General features: G+C 42.3%; 2 protein-coding genes across 2 annotated transcripts in view; one reads left to right on the forward strand and one right to left on the reverse strand.

The window, feature by feature from the left end:
• Window positions 1-211: 211 nt before the first annotated feature.
• Window positions 212-18,388, reverse strand: ZNF365 (zinc finger protein 365). The gene is made up of 4 exons (XM_056494750.1): window positions 17,389-18,388; window positions 7,135-7,312; window positions 5,130-5,167; window positions 212-2,619 (listed from the first exon to the last, which is right to left on the reverse strand). The coding sequence occupies exons 1-4, from the start codon at window positions 18,111-18,113 to the stop codon at window positions 2,373-2,375; spliced, it is 1,188 nt and encodes a 395-aa protein (XP_056350725.1). The 5' UTR covers window positions 18,114-18,388; the 3' UTR covers window positions 212-2,372.
• Window positions 18,389-18,507: 119 nt separating this feature from the next.
• The window catches only part of RTKN2 (rhotekin 2), a 65,948-nt gene continuing 65,183 nt past the window's right edge, over window positions 18,508-19,272 (forward strand). Inside the window, exon 1 of the mRNA XM_056494745.1 lies at window positions 18,508-18,777. Within this exon, the coding sequence (XP_056350720.1) occupies window positions 18,772-18,777 (6 nt within the window). The 5' untranslated portion in view covers window positions 18,508-18,771. The remainder of the gene's footprint in view (window positions 18,778-19,272) is intronic.

Raw genomic sequence — 19,272 nt, forward strand, 5'->3', positions numbered from 1 at the left:
GAGAGCAGCAGGTGACACATGTGAGCTGTGAAGCAAGAGAAGTAGCTGTCTGCAAGTTAATTGCTGGGAAGGGTCACAACTGGACTTCACTGCCATGCTTTATCCGAGGGATAAAACAAAGTCCAAGCTGCTGCTGCTCGGCTTTTTCTGTGCTGTTTTGGAGGCTTTTGTAAGAAACAACGTATTTGACAGAGTTAAATGACACAGTAACTGAGAAATATATCTTTATTATTAGAATGTTTATGTTCTAAAAACTTTTATCTGGGTTTACAGTACAATCCAATTTCTTTCTAACTAACTAAACTGGCATTTGTTTAGCAAGTAAGTGTAAATTAGGCTTTGAAAAGTTTAAAAACATGCAACTTCTCTTACTCCTTTCCTCTTCCTCCCCCGAAAGGACAACTTACAGTAAAGATTTTGGCATGATAAATAACAAAATAAACATCTCATTTGTGAACTAGTAGTTGCACTTAACTTTGGTGACTAACAGAGAAAATAAGCATTTAAAAATAAAAATATTCTTTCAGTGTCAAGTGGCTAAAGAAACGAATATATTTTATCATCTTTCTAATGTTCACCCTTATTATCTTCAAAAAAGGTTCTTTTTTTTCAGGTTTGTGGGAGGATGTGGGAAGCTATAGAAAAATCCTCAAGAATGCTTCAGTTTTAGCTTGCCTGTAAAAGTTGTTGTAACACAATCTGATCCAAGCCCATGCAACACAATGAACAACTCATTTTCACCACACACAATGCCTAGCATAAGGCCAAGTGTGGCCTTGTGACGTAAATAAATACTGAGATATCATTACAATCTAAATACCTGAATTGATTTTACACTGTGACTTTCTACTGAAACAGTGTTGAGAAACTTTTAAACATATATCTGATTGTTTCATATACACTATTTAAAATAAAAGTGGGGAATAATACTTTTTCCTCTCTCTGCTACTTTCTGGGAGCTCTGTATACTGACAAATGTATGACATCTGTAGTTATCTGATCCTAGCTGACTGATTGGTCATCTTCTGCTTTAAAAATATTGCAACTCAAGTGCTTATTGCAGTAATCATAGTAATACACTGTCTTTTAATATCCAGTTCTGCTTACAGACATACTTATAAAAAAAGAAAAACATTTTTCACAAAGCTTTGTACACGTACTGTAAAAATCACCTTCCACATAAACAATTTACATCTGTTATGAGCATTAAAAAAATAAATCACATAGACCTGTCTCACCTATCTTTTTTCTTGAGAAAACAAGAGAGAAATCAGTAACATCATCAGGATGTTGGTATCTGTAAACATGGCATGAGGATTCATGTTACCAAAACAACTGTACACACAAAAAATCATCTTGATAAATAAATTCTCTGATAAATAAGGATCCTTTTAATTGGCACAAACCAGTGTAAACACACACGTTCCTGTTCTGCAGTCATCTCTAACTGCCTTGCACTTGGATTCTCAGTTCAAAGTCAGTGATCTCTCAGCCCTGTAAAGATTCTTCAGAGATAAAAATGTGAAGGATTTGAGTTATAATAATGGTTACTTGAGCCTTTCATGCTTGAGACCAAGCACAGACATTGAACACAATGCCATGCAGTAGCACGCTGCTTTAGCTGTCACTTGCTGCACCACAACTGATAACCTGCTGCTGGCACCTGGCACTGAAATTCCTCCTCTGGCCCAATTTGGCCTGTGCTTGTCAGGGCAGCTTCTGGTCTCCTTGCTAAGGGACACCTCAGAGGAGCCCACACTTGTACCAATAGACATGGCTGCTGGCAGGATCAAGTGGTTTAATGTATTTAATAAAAGATGGAAATGTGCTTATAGCCAAAAACACACGTTAGCAATCTACTGCTGTAAACAGCCTTCAAGCAACTTTGAGTTGGCCTTTTGCATCTAAGTATGTCTCTTAGTCACTGATCTTACACCTACCTAAGCTGAAAGATTGAATATTTAGGTGCCGATTAAACGGACTCCTCTGAACTTCAGGAATAACGCAGATGGAAAATAAATTACCAGGCCACATGCTGCCACTAAAATAATTAAACATACAGCCACAGTACTGCCCAGCAAGATAACTGCAGTCATTTAAAATATGCTCTATAAATGATTAAATAAATAAATAAATAAATAAATGAATAAATAGAAAAACCTTCACGTAAACTGAATAAAATTCCACTTCTTTTATGGTGCCCAAAGAGGGAATGGTGTAACTAAATAATATAAAACTTCTATATACTATATATTACATCTGATACGTTTTGGCGTGGCCAGATGGATTGGAAAAAGTAGGATTATTAACTTCATTCAATATTTGTTGTGTTGAACCCAAGTTCTTGTGTTGCTGCTTATTGCTCACTGTTCCTATAGCGGTTTGGCCTTTTTACCTGTCTTTGATTTTGCACTCACTTTCCTGGCAGAGCAGGCTGGTTCACCCTTCTTTTGTGCTCTCCATATTTCTCTTGGGCAATCAACAGATTCATAGAAGCATTTCACTGGCTGCAAGCTGGCTTTTTCATCCTTTGCTTTTTTAAACAAGATCCTTCCTTTTTGAAAGGAATGAGGCTTTGCATCAGGGATGTTGTATGAAGCGTGTTGACTTCCTTGACTCCTGAAATTAATAACAGTGATTATTAATAACTATTATTCAGTCTTGCAAACTGAGTCCCCAAAATATCCCAAGTCCTTACATTTTTGAAGACAAAAATAGTCTTGTTTTACAGAATAAGGCTGCATGTTATAAACAGAGTTGCAAGATGAATTACATTTGTCAGTATTCAAAGGTATTCCTCACAAAAATAAGCCCTACATGTGCTACTGGTGCACTGCTCCTGTGTGTTCATCTATACTTTTATTCTGATCAGCATTCTGCTGATTTTGGAGTGCTGAGACTTTACTAAGGTCTATGCTTGGTGATTTGCAGGGATTTTAAAGATCAACATGTTCATATCAATATTCTTCAAAGAATGAACATCCCTTGGTCTTTGAAAGACCACACAGCACCAGTAATAGTACCAAGTAGGTGCAGGAACTGTAAGAACTTCTTTATGGAATCTCAGTGCTGCCCTGGACTGCACCTGGGCCCTAGGGAGCTGCTGCTACAAATGGCCAATAGCTCAAGAAACTCCATGCTCTGCCTTTGTGCTGACCACCCATCCAGGGAAACTTTAGCTTCCCTTTTAGGCTTTGACTTAAAACAGGAGAAGAAAGGGGAATACAAAAACTGGTGGGAAGGAGGGTATGAAAGCTTAAAGGCCAAAATAAGCTGAATTCTTTATTCTCTCTGTGATGATTCAAGCCCAGCAAGATTTGCAGAAATTGGTGAGTTCAGGTGGAGTGGAGTAACAGCAAAGTGCCCAGTGCTGCAAAGGCTGAACCATGCACTCTGCTTTGAAATATTACATCAAAATTGCAGTTCCACAGTTTAGCTAAGATCGTAACATAAGATTAACATAATCTTGAAATGTTTTACAGCAGATACATGTAGTGTAACATTGAACTATGAATGTAAGGCATCAGCTCATGTCTACCCAGCTCCTGTGACTGAAGGGAAGAGCAGATGTGCTGATGCACAAGTTGATGTCTTAAGGGATCCCACTGGGCTATTTTCTATAGCCTGTTATTTCTGAAAAACATATATCTGCAGTATTACTTCTGGGAGTTAAATCATATTACACACTTGAAAAAGCCAGTTTTGGAAAAAGCTGTGGTTATTCACATGTAAACTCTCTCCTGATCTTTAGGAAGATGAGAAGGATGTCATGGAAGTCTGTATTTGTTGGTAGGAGGCAGTGAGGGCCTGACATCTGACATTGTAGGAACTAAGCCTTACCTATGTTACAGCATTACGTGGGTGGCAGCTTTGCTAAGCAGATTTCACTAGGGGGAGGTTTAGGGGCGTGAAATGCTGCACAGATCCAAGCAGGAGCTCGCAGGCACTATGTCATCCTGGCCTGGTGCAGGCCTGGGCTCTGACCATTTGCTGGGGTTTAGGAATGACCTGTATAAATGCACAAGTTTGGCCACTCCAGTCAGTTCTTGGGTACTGTTTTTTACAGTCCATTACTTGTTGTTTTTAAGATGCAGTATTCTGTTTTTCTCAGATGTTGTTATGTTGAAGAAGCTACATAATTTATTTCCAAAGCATACACAGGCATTATCGCAGATGATGTTAGGCAGTCCTCTGCTGAACTGAATGAATCTATTAAAACCAGAAAGTCAATATCAACATGATCTGAGGGGGCTACCTAAAGGGACTAAACTGTAATTTAAATTGAACGACTTTATGGTAGAGAAGATGGATGTCTATCCCCAGTTCACAGTCAGGGTAAGAAAGTACCCAAGATGAAGGAAGATGCAGGTCACTGCATGTGAAATGCAAAGCTGTCAGCTCTAGATGTGGAAAATGCTTTTTCATTGAAAGCAGCAGCTCTGCAACATAAGTGACTGTAAGAGAGTCTGAACTCGTACTCACACATATTCCTAATTTTGCTGTGTTATGGAGAATGACTTGTGGTAGTACAATCGGAAAAAGTCCTAAACTCATGTCCCCACAAGGAAGGGCTGCCCTGAAGAAGGGTGCACTGCCTGTCACTTGGCCAAGCAGCACATGATGCTCCAAATCATCTGCTGGGACTCATGACCAAATCACAAAGACGTGGGAAATCAGTTCCAATTAGTTGTGCTGCTCCCAGGACAGCTGCTTCAGTAACCTGAGATTGTTAGTGCCCATGCTTTGTCAGGGCGCTTGTTTGATTTTATGATTGTTACTATCAGTTAGGAAATAACAGCTGTTTCTCTCCTACCTATAGAATGTTAAAGACATTTTCAAATGAAACTTGGACTTTGCTTGCCAAAGAGATTCAACTCCTTTAGCTTTGCAATAGGCTGTTATAGTCAGCAGGAAGGAGTAATTTGTTTAACAGAAAATTAGCATTCTTTATTTTCTTTAGAGAATATCTGATTTTAGTTTAGTTTTAGCAAAAATCTGTTTTTCCTCAATTACATGACATAAATACAGACCACATGCAGGTCCCAACCTATAAGGTAAAATGCAAAAGCAAGAATGCAAGCATGTCAACTCAGTGTGTTTAAGTTTAAAAAAAAAGAACATATACATACAGGCATCTGGGTTTCTTGTTTAATGAAGTGTCTGTAAACTGCAATGAAAACAAAACCAGGTTATTACTATTACATTTTCAAGTAATTAGAGTACAAGGATAGAATATACACAATCTTTAAAACTGTACTTCCAGTCTCTTGTTCTGTTAAAACTAAAACATTCAGGAAAGAAACCAAAAAAGCTTCTTCTTTTACAGATTATTACTCTTCCATCTTATGAACATATTTTTAAAAGTCATAATGGGTGAGTTTTTAGTGGTTGGATTTTTCCCATTATTTTTATTGTAACTATAATCAAAGTAAATTACTAAAGAAGTGTGGGCTGAACAGACATCTTTCACATTGGATTAAACAGTATGGATACAATGAGAAGTAATTATTGTGTTCAAGACAATTAAAAAAGGCCAGTGGTTGACTAAGCTGTATGAAATTAACTTTCTTTCAGATACTTTAATTTTTCAGTGATACATTTCCTTTAAACAAGTGGCTAGGAAACTCCAGCTACAAGCCCTTGGCTCTGCCAGGGGCCACTTGCCACTTGCTCTGAAGGGTGGAGGACAAGGGCACAAGCTTTTCTCTCCCCTCCTGCATATCCTGAGACCAGCTAGGGACAGCATAGCTTCAATGCCAGCCCAAATTTGCATGACTTCATTTTTTACAGCAGTTTGGTTCACAGTGTGGAAACACTTTGTCTAGTCCTTCTTTTGGTCAGAAAGGAGGTGTTTAATGCCAGCTCAGCTTAAATCTATTTTAGTACTAAATAGGTTCTTTGTATTGAGCTCTCATCACAGCTTTTACACTGAGCCTTTGAATATCATTTAATAAAGTCATTGAGACAAGCAAGTCAGATTTGGCATCTGAAAATTATTATGTTCTTGTAAATGTTCCTTCTGTCCCTGGTATTGTCCACACTTTGCAGATGGATTTTTGCCCAGCCTGACTTTGCTTGTCATCTGTCCTGGTTGGAGTCTGGAGCCATCTCATGGTGTACTTTCCTGTACCTCCTAAAGGCCAGGATGGTCAATATTTGGATGGATGACCTTAGAGGAATGCTGAAATCACCCAGAAAGCAGGGCAGGTGCCTTAAAAATTAGAGCCCTCCCCAAGGGACATTGCTGAACCTAGCATCATGATAAACACATGCAGAGCAAGAGACATGATTTGGTATTGATGCCCATCTGTACGGTGCCCCATAATCTTCTGTTTGAGATGCCTGCATTGGATTTCAACTCATCTACATTTATTCAGGTCTTACCTAAAGCTTGTTGCCTTCCAAGTAGCTCTGGGAACCTTTCCTTTCCACCACTGCATACCTTTTCTGTGCTGTGCATGATCAAATGCCCTCTTCTCACATCCCAGGGTGAGCATCTACTTAGCACATGCAATTAAACTGAAATGTTCCTTGGAAATCCTGTGCCTAAAACTTGTCATATAGATGTAATGCATTGTAGGAAAATACTGAATTCAGGAACTAAAAATGAGTGTTTTTAAAGAAACAAGGTATTTTAAAAAGTAGTGTTCTTGAATTTCTAATCCATGGGGTACAGACCTGTGGGAATCAATTCTAAATCATTTCTAAGAGTCCCATGATAGGTAACTACTACAAGCAAGATGATTTGCCAGTAAGCTGATATATCACATACAGGGATCTATGTCCTTCTTGAAAATCTTTAGGCATCCCCAAAAGACTGCCAACACATTAAAAAGTGTTCATGGCAAAGGCAACAGCAGCAACAGCCAAAGCTGGAAAAAGATTTAAATATCTTTCAAATATTTCATTACTCTCTGCTCTCCCTTTACCATCTTTGGCTATTGCTGCTCTTATGCTCTCTGCTCCTTTCCCTCATGTAAACTGGCAGTTTAAAACACAAACAAAACACACATAAAGAAACATTTCACAAATGCATATCGGCCTGCAGCAGCAATGAGCCCACGCGTATTTGAACTCCAGTACTCTGGCTCCAGGGGGAGGGTGACAGTAAAAGGAAGGACTCTGCTGGCTTACCATGTGCTCGTTGACGTCGGTGTGGTTGCATACCATCTGGTTTTGGTAATATTCTAGCTGCCTTTCTGCCAGATCCACGCGCTGCAACAGGTTCTCAATGAAGTGCTGAAGCCTAGCTTTCCCCCGCACTTCTTTTTCTGCTGCTTCTTCCAGGAAGTGGTTGAAAGTAACAACTTCTCTGCAAGATGGAAACAATGCAAAGAGGCCACTTTTAGGTAACAGCAGGTCCCTGGTCTCACCCTTGGCAAAAATTACTGGTGCTTCTCCAGTTTGTCATGGCAATAGCCTGTGGTGGCTAATTACTGTACTCCACCACTATAAAAAGATTTCAACGTTTTGTGGACAAAGTGAAGATCTGGAAACCTGAATGCTGAATTTAAGCTTCTGGGCAGTGGGTTGGGGTGGGGTTTTTTCATATTATTTGGTGTCTTGGAAATAGTCTTTAGTGGTAAACTGGGTAGAAATATCATTAAGCATCACCTCTCAAGGCATCTGGAGACAGCTATATCTGCTTTCTCTTTTTTTACTTAACCATGAGAATATCAGCTCTGAAACATGAAGAGAAACAGATGAACTTCTGTTTTTGTTTACTTTGAATTTTCTGGCTAATGCACTAATAAATGTTATAGTTTAGGTTTACCAATTTTAATATATTTATTTTTTTATTGTGAGATAGGATTAGGAGCAAAACAAGGCAGGCTTAAAATTTAGAGGGGTATAAAGAAAAACTTTATTAACAATATAAAGAAAATAATAATAAATTTAAGAAAAGGTCTTCAGATTACTCCCTTCTTCCCCCCACACACACCTTTGTAACAATTTACAGAGACACTTCAGTCAGTTCTCCCTTAAATAATTTTTTTAGTTTATTTCAGGGAGAGATTTTTTTTTTTTTTGTTTAGTTACAGGGATTTTTTTTTTTCCTCAAGAGAGAAAAAAGCAGTTCTTGTTTTACTTTTTACAAATAGCAGCCGCCCGGGAATTTGTAAATCATTAAACTCTTCCCATATTTACAGCCTTCCCAGAGCTGTGTTTGTGGGCCATGTCAAACGCATGGGGTATTACTTTTAAGGGTAAGCTGTTCAAAAGCAAAAGTTCTCTTCATCTCTTTTTTCTTTGTTCATACTTTATTTACACAAACAGAGCTCCTCCCTTTCCCTCAGGGCAAAGGATTTTTTTTCTGAAACACTTCAACTTCTCCCATGTTTTTTTACATGGTTCATAGGAATTTTTAGTGCAGTACAGTCTATAGTTTACAAAAATATTTTTCAGCTAACTTTCACGGTGTCTCCTTATTCTTTTTTATCTGGGAACTTGGCTCTGACTTTACTGACTTCGGTGTATCTTCTCTGTTCTTTTTTTTTCTTATTCAAAGGAGGATGGGAAGTTTGCAAGTCTTATCTGAGCATTGGAAAGGTTAAAATTTCACACGGAAGTTGCAGGGGCTGGGCCAGGCTATGCTGGAGCTGTGTTAGGATCTCAGGCCGCCCAGGCCATGGTGGGGGGCTGGACGAAACTCCGAAGTCCAGGCAGAAGGAAAAAAACGGTGACAAGCCTCCCGCTTCACGGCTGCCCCTTCGGCGCCGACTGCACCCGAAAGGCCAGAAATGAAAGAGGGATTTTACTTCAAAACGTGATTCACGGAGCAAACCAACTTCTCTAATTGGTTTCTCAGGCTGTCAACAACTAAACCAGCCTCCAATTGGTCCTATCAATTCACAGAAGTTCTCATGGAAAAAAACTTCTAAGAGTGCCCTCCCCCCGGTTGCCTTTAATACATAACCAGTACAACTCCCATATTTATCTTTTCATTTCATCACAATCTAACAACAGTCACTTAATGTTGCTGCTGGGGTGGTTCCATTTTGGCTGTAATCCTACAAGTATGTCCAAGTGTGGTGTTATGACTTGGATCTAGAGGGAGCATGGGGGATTAACAGATAATCTACGGATTATAGACCAGGGAGTATATGTGTGGGAAGAGCAGGTTTTAGGTAAGGAATTCAGGAATGTGTCTGGTCTGGTAACACAACTGGAAGAAACAGACAGCACCAGTGACTGTGAAAGCTCCCAGCTCTGTACTGAAACACTGCTCATTTCTAAATTCTCTGCATACTTACTACCAGTAATCAGGACACCATTTGGACCTCTGAAATCAGAGGACTATTTGGGTGGAAGAAGTTTGGTTATAGATTGAAGCATGTATTACAAAAGAAGACAAATTCAAGCATATAGGACCTCCCTGGTTAATAAATGCCAGGATAAATATTTTTTACTCTGCCAATGAAGCCATGTTAGTTTTTGCTTTGTACAAAATGGGTGGGAATTGAAGGAACCAGCGCTTGCCAAATGAGAAAAGGCATGATTGCTCAGAAGAAATACATCTCCTGGGGAAAAAGCATTTTAAGTAGAAACTATGAAACAGTTTGTGGCAGAAACAACCTTTCAAAGCTTAGCTTGTTTATAACAAATCCAAAGTTTCTCTGCATTTTGTTGTTTTAACTCAGTATAGTTGTAGTTAACTGGTTTAATGTAGAATAGTTGCTTCAACTGTGAGCTGCTTTGTGCTAAGAGTTAGGCACAAGTGGTCAGCCATGGAAATTCACCATCCAGGATTCAGGCTGTGCCTGCCTGCTCTATACTACAACAGAGGTCTGTTTGTATGGCTGATCTAATGGTAGGGATGAGCTAAAAACAAGCATGTATTGTTTGGACGAAGAACATCAATAAATATTAGTTTATATTAACTCACCCATAAAATCTGGCTTAAGAAACAGAGTGGTAACTTCTTTGTTAAACTCAGCTAGTCCATTTCATTTCAAGGCTCTGAACAGTTTCAGTGATTATTAGTTTGTCCAGAGCAACCCGATACTAAAAAGCCACTGAAGAATGCCTAGGGAGAAGTCAATCTAAACTCATTAAAGTCAATTTTAGGGCTTTATTGTCACCACACTGTAACTTCATTGATTTCATGATGGTTTTGGATTAACGTAAGAGCAACCTGAAGCCCTTACCATTTCATCAGGGTTCTTGTTTAAAGGGGACAGCAAGCTCAAAAGGACAGCAACTCAACAGGTTGGCTCCAAATTCCTTTCCTTTTGGGTAAGGAAGAGCTGTGCATAGCCTGGCAGGCTGCTGATCCTCCAGTGGGAAGGCGGGAGAGCGGGGAGCTGCCAGCCTAGAACACCATGAGGATGTCCCTCCCAGAGACACAGTCAGCTTCTGAGTTTTGCTGCAGCAGGCGGCCACAAACCTGGCACTTTTTTTAAAGGGTGATAGTTTCAAGAAAGCTAATATTTTTAATTGTCTCAGCAAAGGTAATTAATAAGAATTCATTAATTGCCTGTTCTATGGCACAAGTAATCACTAACAGATTTTCCTTTCCTACAAATATCTCATGAATATGCCGTAAGGAGGCCAGGGGGAAGCAGTGCTTTTTTCAGGAAAATCTAGATGACTGTCAAGAAGAGACTCAATGTCAATAAATTCCCTAGTATTTTCCTTGCTTTCCAGACTAAAGATAACTTGGCATCCTACATGCCATTATTTGTAGGAACTGCTCTTAGCAGCAGTTGTAGCATATCCATAACTTCTCTCTGTTTAACTGCCTCAGTACAGTCTATGAACTTTTAATAACTTTAATCTAAAAATTTTCCTTTGGGCTGAAATGCACTCTGTAAATTCCCTTTGGAAAAACAGGAGCCAGAACACACCCACGCATTAGGGCTGTTACACGCATTGCACTGATTAGCAGTACTTCTGTTAGTTCAGCCACTTTGTTTCTACTTCATTCTCATCTCTCAGAAGAACAAGATCAAGCCCTAAGGAGTGACTGCTAATAGGTCTCTCGGCTTGCTCCAACACTTCCTCAGAGAGCTCATTCCTTACCTCAGCTATGCCTTGGTTACCTAAAGGGAGCTTCCATAAGAATTTTTACCCTCCTCCTACTGTGAACAATACAGAAATGGTTCAAAGAACTCATGTAGCTTCCTGCAGCTGCCGTTTATCTATCGAATTGCCCTTCTTATCTCTCATAGTTTGCCCAGACTTTTTCTCAGCTATACTGATGACCCCTCAATTTTATTTCTGGATATCTGTGATGACTTTTTGCTTAGGTTCTTCATTTTACTTTCGATTTATTGCTCCAGACCTCTGCCAAGTTTTTGAGGATTACGTGACAGGATTTCTGTCTTTCACTCTCTATTCTTATGCTTGTGGAAAGATGGATGTTCATAGAGGTCTGACACTACTCTTCATGAAGTCTGAAGGAAGATGAAGCCAAGAATATTGTGGGGCCCTCTTGGTACAGACATAAACCAGACCATAGCAGCATGAGCCCACTGGGCTCTGTGTCTTGACAGCACAGCCTTGTGAGCAGCATTTACCTGAAACAGAAGTAATTTTCTTAATACATGGCTCAGACCTGAGGTGTTGACCTTTCTAACAAGAGGTCTTGCTACCCTGCACTGACAGTCTGGAGCACTTCTGTTATACTGAGAAAAGGTTACACGGAGTTATTAACTCCCCCCGAGATCTCCTCTGTTCTCAGCATCAGCTCTTTACTGCTCTGCTCCTCTCCTCCACCCAGTAGACTCCTGCCCCTTCACCCAACTCTGCACCCTGGCACTTGCTTATAGGGGTAAGCAACAGATCCTGACACTACATTTCTTTAGTGGTGTAGATGATGCTCAGTGCACCCTAGATCTCTTAAATTTCTGTAATCTCATCTGTTCACAATTTACCACTACTACAGTATACTGTATGCAAAATGTTTACAGAGCTGTGACTGGGCAGCAGGGAGAAAGGTAGGTTTCTTGCTTTGTCTTGGGGGGTGCTCGTGTCAGATGAAATCTTTCAGGAAGGGGGAATTGCTCCTGCTGCCCAGAGAGTAGAGGGTGTATTGCAGGGTGAGGGTGTAGCAGCAGGGTGAGGCAAGTGAGAGGGAAAGACAAGGGGGGAGGCAGCCTGGGAGGTGTCCAAGAGGAGTAGGAGATGCCTGTACTGCCAGAGTGTCAGAAAGGAGCCCTTCCCAGAGCCAGAGGAGTCCAGGGGAAATTTACTGCAGGCACCTTGGGGGTGTTCAGCTGAAAAAAACAAGTGTAAGGGGAAGAACTCACTGTAAGAAAAATTTGCTGCCAAAGCTCTTATTTTAATCTAATTCTGCCAGGGAGAACCTGTTACAGTTAACTAGACTTACGTAGTTTGGCATTTTGCATCCCAACTGCAGCCTAGCCCAAAAACTTCTTTATGGAGGCTGTTACCATGAAACAACTTGAGATGTGGTAAATAAAATTATAAATCATAGGCTGACTAGGTGACATTTATTCTTCTGCCTTTACCTCTAGATTATTCAGTGCTCCTTTGGGATGAGCAAGCTGCAGTTCTTGTTTACTGGAGCAGTTGCCAGCACAGAGATGCTGGGATATGCTTAGTATTGTATGGCTTTCAGCAGCTAAGCATGTGATGCACTGAGTAGAAACAGAGTGGGACAGCTCCAGCTCCTTAACACCTGACAAGAAGGGCTAATGAGTTCTCACACTGAAACTAAGTCCTCCCACGGATGCATAGGAGTAGCCCCAGGACTGTGTAAAGCAACACTGACACCTGCAGCTGCTCTGTAGGTGGAGATAGGCATGAGGCTCCATGCAGATCTTGCATCCAATGTCAAATAACTTTAGAGAATTACCTTTAGCATAACTCTGACTAAAATCAATAGAAAACCAAACAGATTATTTTGTCTGAAGGTGGGGAAATTTCTACCGCAGTAAAGTGATTTATTTGTCAAAATATTTAATATGTATATTCATTAAGTATTAATGCCACTGACCATATCCATCACCCAACTGGTGTTTTTGCCTGAAGGCTGCTGTTATTCATTAGGCTGTGGTTTCACATTGCCACATCACTAAAAGCACATTTGATTTAAGAGATTCACACCTCCTCCCTCAGAAAGTTATTGCACCCATTCAGTGGGCTGTGTTCTAGCTCTGAGCCCTGAATTTACTGGGGTGACACTGAAGATTTTAAGCTTTATTTCACAGAGCCACTCTGTGGGACAGTCATGCTAAGCTTAAACCGTGCAGCTGCATGGGGGTAGTAATCTCTTGCGTAGGAAGATGAAAGAAGACACGAAAGAGGGAGCAGGATTACCTAAAACTGAGGGTGGAAGAACAATGTGTAATTGTAGTTGTACTCTGCTTAAAGCAAATCTAAACTGTTTTGTAGTACAATTGAAATCCCTGTTTTAAGGAAAGCTGTTTAAAGTACAAATTGCAGTGATCTCTAATCCAGCTCTTAATGCCTTTGTCAAGATGTTATCTGCACAGATAATTTCATTAATTGCAAACTTAAGGTGAAGCCACTGGCAAGAATAACTACTGCCCACAACAGCTATTCTGAAAAAATCCTTACATACCAGGCTATGTCAGAGGCGAGGCATGATCAGTCTCAAAACAACTGCATTACACTGGTTACAGAAATTACCGTCAGAGATACGGCAAGGTACAACATTAATGATCTTACTCTATGATTGGGAGACAAAGAGAAACTCTTTAAGTTACCATTAAAGGTAGATTCCAGCCAAAGACCATCACTTCAAATGCTTACCCTGTTCAGACTTACTGAAACTCAAACTCTACCACTTTCAATTTTCTTACATAATATCCAGAAACAAGCTTCTCAGTGTTCTCTAGTAGTTAAGTTCATAGCTGGTTTTTGCTTCAATGGTTTTCTTGATATCATACTCAACAAAGTCTTACACCCTTTGGGCATACTTCTGTGTTATCTTTAAGATCACAGTACTTACTCTGAGTTGCATTCTCCTTCATCAACCATTGAATAATCCCTTTCGGGGTACATTTTCTAATTAAGTAATTCCTTTGCTCAGCAGCTCTGTGCTTAGAGTAATACTATTTCAACCATGTATTAGTACACTCAGTGTTGTACCTCCAGCTGTCCTGCTCCTCAATATAGTTCACCTCCATGAGGGCCTCACACCAGTATCACAGCACTGCATGCACTGGCACTGCCATTTATGTAAGGAAACAAAAATTAACTAAAAAGGCATTTTCACTTCACTGGTGTCCTTGTTGGACTGCTAAAGGCCTTACTTAAAAGAAACAAAAAATAATCAACTGACAAGTCTAAAGAAATTAGCCCACTGATCCTACGAGCTCTGCAAATGTGCAGCCCTCTTCCTGCTGATGGCCTAAACCAACAATCTGATGTTTCAGAGAAGGTGCTTTCTTTTTTCTGCTGCTAAGAGGAAAAGATTTGCAGCTACACTAGCTCAATACCAATGCTAATTTTAGGAAAACTTATCCATATTTACAAGATTGCTTATGAGGAAAAAAAAAAACCCCAAAGAAACTGACAAAAGCACTTATTTCTGAAGGTCAGCAAGTATCAAAGCAGTCCCTAAGGGATGCCTTTGACTTTCCACAACCTGCAGTGAGATCTGCTTCTGCAATTTCCATTAAGCAGTCTTGTTTGGCTTTCTAATCATCTGCACTTCTTCCAGAAATCAAAGCCAAAGTTGAAATCCTCCTTTTTTGAAGGGCAATGTCTTTTTAGCACACCAAGTAAGTTTTGAACACACAAAGGACTGAATATATTGACAGGTTTCAGAGTTTACCAATGGCCTATGAGAAAGCCAGACAAGTGTCACTGTTGTTACCAAAGTCATGAACATCATTTTTTCTCTCCTCTGCTGCAGCACATCACCCAGTCCCTTCCTGTTGCTGAAGCAAAGCTAACTGTCACAGGCACTTTTAGAGAATCAAATCTAAAAAGCTGCTCTAGAACTATCAGTCCTGCACTTTTTATACCTACCTTTCTTCTCAATTTGCTAATTATACAATGATCCTTCAATCAGAAAGCCAGACACTGCATTTTTCTGTGGCACTATCCCTTGTTATCCCCCAAGATGGGAAATGCAGGAACCATCTATAGGTGAAAAAACCCAACACACTTTCAGTTTTTCCTAAGTGAATTCAACCTGTTCTTTCACCCTGCCAGCATCCTAAGAGTAACTTCAGAGGCAATGCTGTGGGACTGGGGTCAGACACAGGCAATAACATACTTTGACTCCCTTCCTCCTCTTTTGGTATTCAGGTATTCTTCTACCCACTACCACACATTATGCACATTTACCTTTAGAAGTTAACATACTACTGTGTAAGAGCTGTTCACTCATTCCTATTGCTTCTCTTGCTTCAAAGTGGAAGCAAAATCCTGAAGAGCAATACCTTGTACTTTGTGAAGTCTCTTGCCTCTTTTGGTTAGCGTTTCTTACTAGCCAAGTAACCTTCAGCCTTCCCTGTAACACCAACCTATGAGCTACCTCATCATTTGTTTATGCATTCACCTTCTGTCTTTCAAGACTAGAATTCTAAAAGCAATCATCTGAGCTCCTTCCTCTTTCCTGAGCCTGGCAGTGTTCTAGAGTGAAGGACAATGTTTTGCTACTTCTTCTTATTCTGTAATCAGTCTTTTCTGGCCACAGAACACCAGCCTGACAGAGTTGCTGGTAAGTAGTCTGCCAAAGAGCAAGTGGCCTCTTCCTTGTTCCTTTTCCTAAAGCAGTTAAAAATCACAACTTTAGCTGTCTTTTTTCTTTTAATATCAGTGTCCTCTGCCAACCTCCCATATCATACCCAATCTTTCTACCCAGATGACTCAATTCCCCCTTTCCTCTTTTCCCACAACATCTCTTCTTCTACAGCACTGCAGAACTTTGGGTTTGTTGCACTGAATGGTTTCTTTCTCCCAAAGGTCATGTTTTTCCTTTTGGGATCCTAGTCTTGATTTTTAAAAACACATTCTGCCTTTAATTTGGGGTAAGATTTATGCCACTTAACTTGAGATATCCGAAATTCTGCATCTGGCCTAAGACAGCTGCTTACCTGAGGCCTTCTGGTAGTCTGCAGAATGAAGAAGGACCTTCACAGAGCAATCCCTCCCCCTCCAAGATAATTTTCTAGAAGAAATAGAAGGACTAACACTGTGAAAGAGCCCAAGAGGGCAGTCTGGCTAGATGGGAATACCAAAACTGTTTGAAACTGTTATCTTCATGGTTTTCCTCCAGCATACTTTCAAATCAGCCTCAGTTACACTACTATCCTCAGCTTCACCTTAAGTCCTTCAATCTTCTCTTCCATGAGGATCACCTGACACTTTAAAATCAGAGGTTCTATTGAATATCCCTTCAAGGAAGATTTCAGAGGCTCAAATCCCACTACCTTTATGTATCCCCTCTCCTGGAAAATCTTGACCTCTGCTTCAAGATAGATGGCTCCTACTGATCTGGGAAGCCATCCTCATCTTTTCTTTTTTCTCCTTAGACTACAGGAAGGAATGATGAAAGCCCTCCAAACTTCCTATGCTGAACTCCTACACCACCTTCCTTACTTCTTGTAAAATCAGTGTCATGGCAACTACCACTTCTCATCTTTCCTTTGTAAGCTGATGAATTGATTTAGAGGCACACCATTACCACAAGTCTTTATTTCCATTTCTCTAAAATAAGTTGTGTTGCACTGAAAAGCCTGAGAGGTCTCAGCAAGTGCTGAATAAACTAAGTAGCTCATGTATAAATGATATATCAACTATCACTAATTTTTTAATGGATGCATCATGATGCATCATTTTTAAATGGCTTGGGTTAGTCAGAACTCTGGCATCTGCTTCCCAATCCCATATAAGTGATTCCTGTTCCACAGTTCTGTGTCCATCTAAAATACTAGACATGAACTACTTGGACATGGCCTTTTCAACACTGCCTCCAGTAAAGCCTCATTGATGTGCAGGAGACTATCACACTTCACAGGCAGCCTGCTGACCACGGTGAGATGGCTTAAGGGAAAAGGTGCTATTTGGTATTCTCACACACTTCATCCAGACTTATCCACCCAGATCTTCTTAAAAAGATGATGCATTAGAGGTGTCAGTGTAAATCAGACTATGTGCTGATCATGAAACCAGAGGCACAACACAGGCATTAGAAAGTGTAGAAGTTAGTCATTGGGGAGCCAAGTATGAAAGCCACCTGCCAAGGGAGCTGTCCACTGCCTTGCAGGGGACATGGTCATGTGGGCTATAACTCTAGAAACAGCGTGACCTGACGCTGGTGAGCTCCAGGCCCTTTCACAATCAGCAAGCAACTGAGCCATTCCCTCTCGTTTCCCCCAAAGGCTGTCACTCACGCAGGAGCTGGCCAGCCCTCGCCAAGCCATCGGCTCTCGCATCCCCACTTACTCCTCTTTCCGGTGAAGCTCCTCCTCGGACTCGCTGAGCCGCTGCTTCAAGGCTGCGATCATCTCCACCGCCACATCCACCTGTCTACTCAAGGCCCGCTCTCGCCGCTGCACCTCCTGCTTCTTCTGGGACAGCTGCACGAACGCTGCCCGCACCTCCAGCAGCTCCGCCGTCTTCTGGGACAACTCTTTGGTAAGCTTGTCGATCCGCTTCTCGATCGTTTTGTCCACGGCCTCTACCATCCTGTTAAACTTTTCTCTGACGTGTGCCTCAAAGGAGGCTTTGGAATCAGTGGCTGGGAGGCCGGGTTTGGAAACCTCGCTGGAAGACTCAGCCGATGCATAGCTGGCCAGGTAGGAGCTGGGCCGTTCCGCTGCCAGCTCCCGCGGCTGCTCGCCCTTCCCGCTCCCGCAGGACGCGCCGCCCAAGTTCAGGTAGGGCCCCGCGGGCTGCACGGCAGAGCCGCCGGGGCTCCCCGGGCTGCCCTGGGCTGCGGGCTCCGGCGGAGACACCAGCTCCGCGTCCTTCAGCGGGCAGAACAGGCTGCTCCTGGCTAGGAGGCTGCTTTCCTGGAAGCTGTGGCTGTACTCCAGGTGCACCCGCAGGGAGGAGAGGCTCCGGAACCTGGTGTGGTCGCCGCAGCGCGGGCAGCGGAAGGGGAGGCTGACGCTGCCGAGCGGCTCCGGCCAGGGGTGCCCGCCTTCATCCCGGGCTGTCTGTTGCATTCCTCGCCCGGAGGGAACAGCCTACGTCCGCGCCCCACGGGAAACTTGGAAAACTTTCCCGGCGATTCCTCAGGGGTACCGCGCCATCTCCGCCAGGCGCCCGGGGACGCGCCCACCCGACGCGGCGCTCCAGCCGCACGACCCTGCCGGCTCCGCTCGCCTCGACGCGGCTCCGCTCGCCTCGGCCGCCGCCCGGGCCTTGCCGGAGCGGCGCGGCACCGGGCCCTGGTTCGGCGTGGGCCTCGGCCGCCAGCAAGGTCGCCGCACTCACCCGACTTGTTGCTGGCGGCGGCAGCGGGGCGGCGTTTTCAGCAGAGCCGTAAATCAGCCCGCGGGGCGGGGCGGGCGGGGCGAGGATACGGAGCGGGGACCGGCGCGGACACGGAGCCGCGCGCGGGGATGCGGAGGGGCGGGGATGCCCGGCGGGCCTACGTGTCAGCAGCCGACGGAGACGCGACCTCGGGGCCGGAGTCGCTCCCCTCCCCGGAGCGACCTCCTCCTGACCCGCTTGCCACGAGCACCGGGCCGAGGGCGTTCGCGGAGCTTTGCGAGGTCCTGTCAACACAGCAAAGCAGTGAGAGAGTGCGCGGGGTGTGTTGTGGTGTTGCTGAAGGATGACTCAATTTAAAGCGCTTAGGCAGTAAGACAGGACTGGCACATGCAAGTAAGTATCATCTGGCCTTGGCTTTCGGGGAATATAATTATCTGTGTGACTCTATTTAAAAGCCAGAAAGTTTTATGGGGGTTTTTGTTTGTTTGCTTCGGGTTTTTTTTTTTTGTTTGCTTGTTTTTTGTTGTTGGGGTTTTTTTTTGGGTTTTTTTTGGGTTTTTTTGGGTTTTTTGGTTTGTTTGTTTGTTTTTTGATGGGTTTTTTGTTTTTGTTTTTTTTTTTTTTTGTTTGTTTTTGTTTTTGTTTTTTTTTTTGTTTTTTTGTTTTTTTTTGTTTTCCCCAACATGACCCCAATTTAGTCTTAGTATTTAGGGAGGGGAAGCAGTAATTTAGGAGTATGACGAATGGATGTCATGGACATATAGAACAATTTGGGTTGACCTTCAAAGGCCTTCTAGTCCAATCCTCCTGCAATAAGCAAAAAAATATTCGACTAGATCAGGCTGCTCAGAGCCCTGTCCAACCTGACCTCGAATGTTTCCAAGGATA

The sequence above is a fragment of the Oenanthe melanoleuca genome, chromosome 6 (assembly GCF_029582105.1).
Source record: "Oenanthe melanoleuca isolate GR-GAL-2019-014 chromosome 6, OMel1.0, whole genome shotgun sequence".
Taxonomy (NCBI): domain Eukaryota; kingdom Metazoa; phylum Chordata; class Aves; order Passeriformes; family Muscicapidae; genus Oenanthe; species Oenanthe melanoleuca.

Bases quoted from the DNA above. Each gene is read 5' to 3' on its own strand.
- ZNF365 (XM_056494750.1), bottom strand. From the start codon at position 18,113: ATGCAACAGACAGCCCGGGATGAAGGCGGGCACCCCTGGCCGGAGCCG. The intron at 7,313-17,388 runs GTAAGTGGGGAT...TCCATCTTGCAG, and splicing joins GAGCTTCACCGGAAAGAGGA to AGAAGTTGTTACTTTCAACC. The intron at 5,168-7,134 runs GTAAGCCAGCAG...TTTTCATTGCAG, and splicing joins CCGACGTCAACGAGCACATG to TTTACAGACACTTCATTAAA.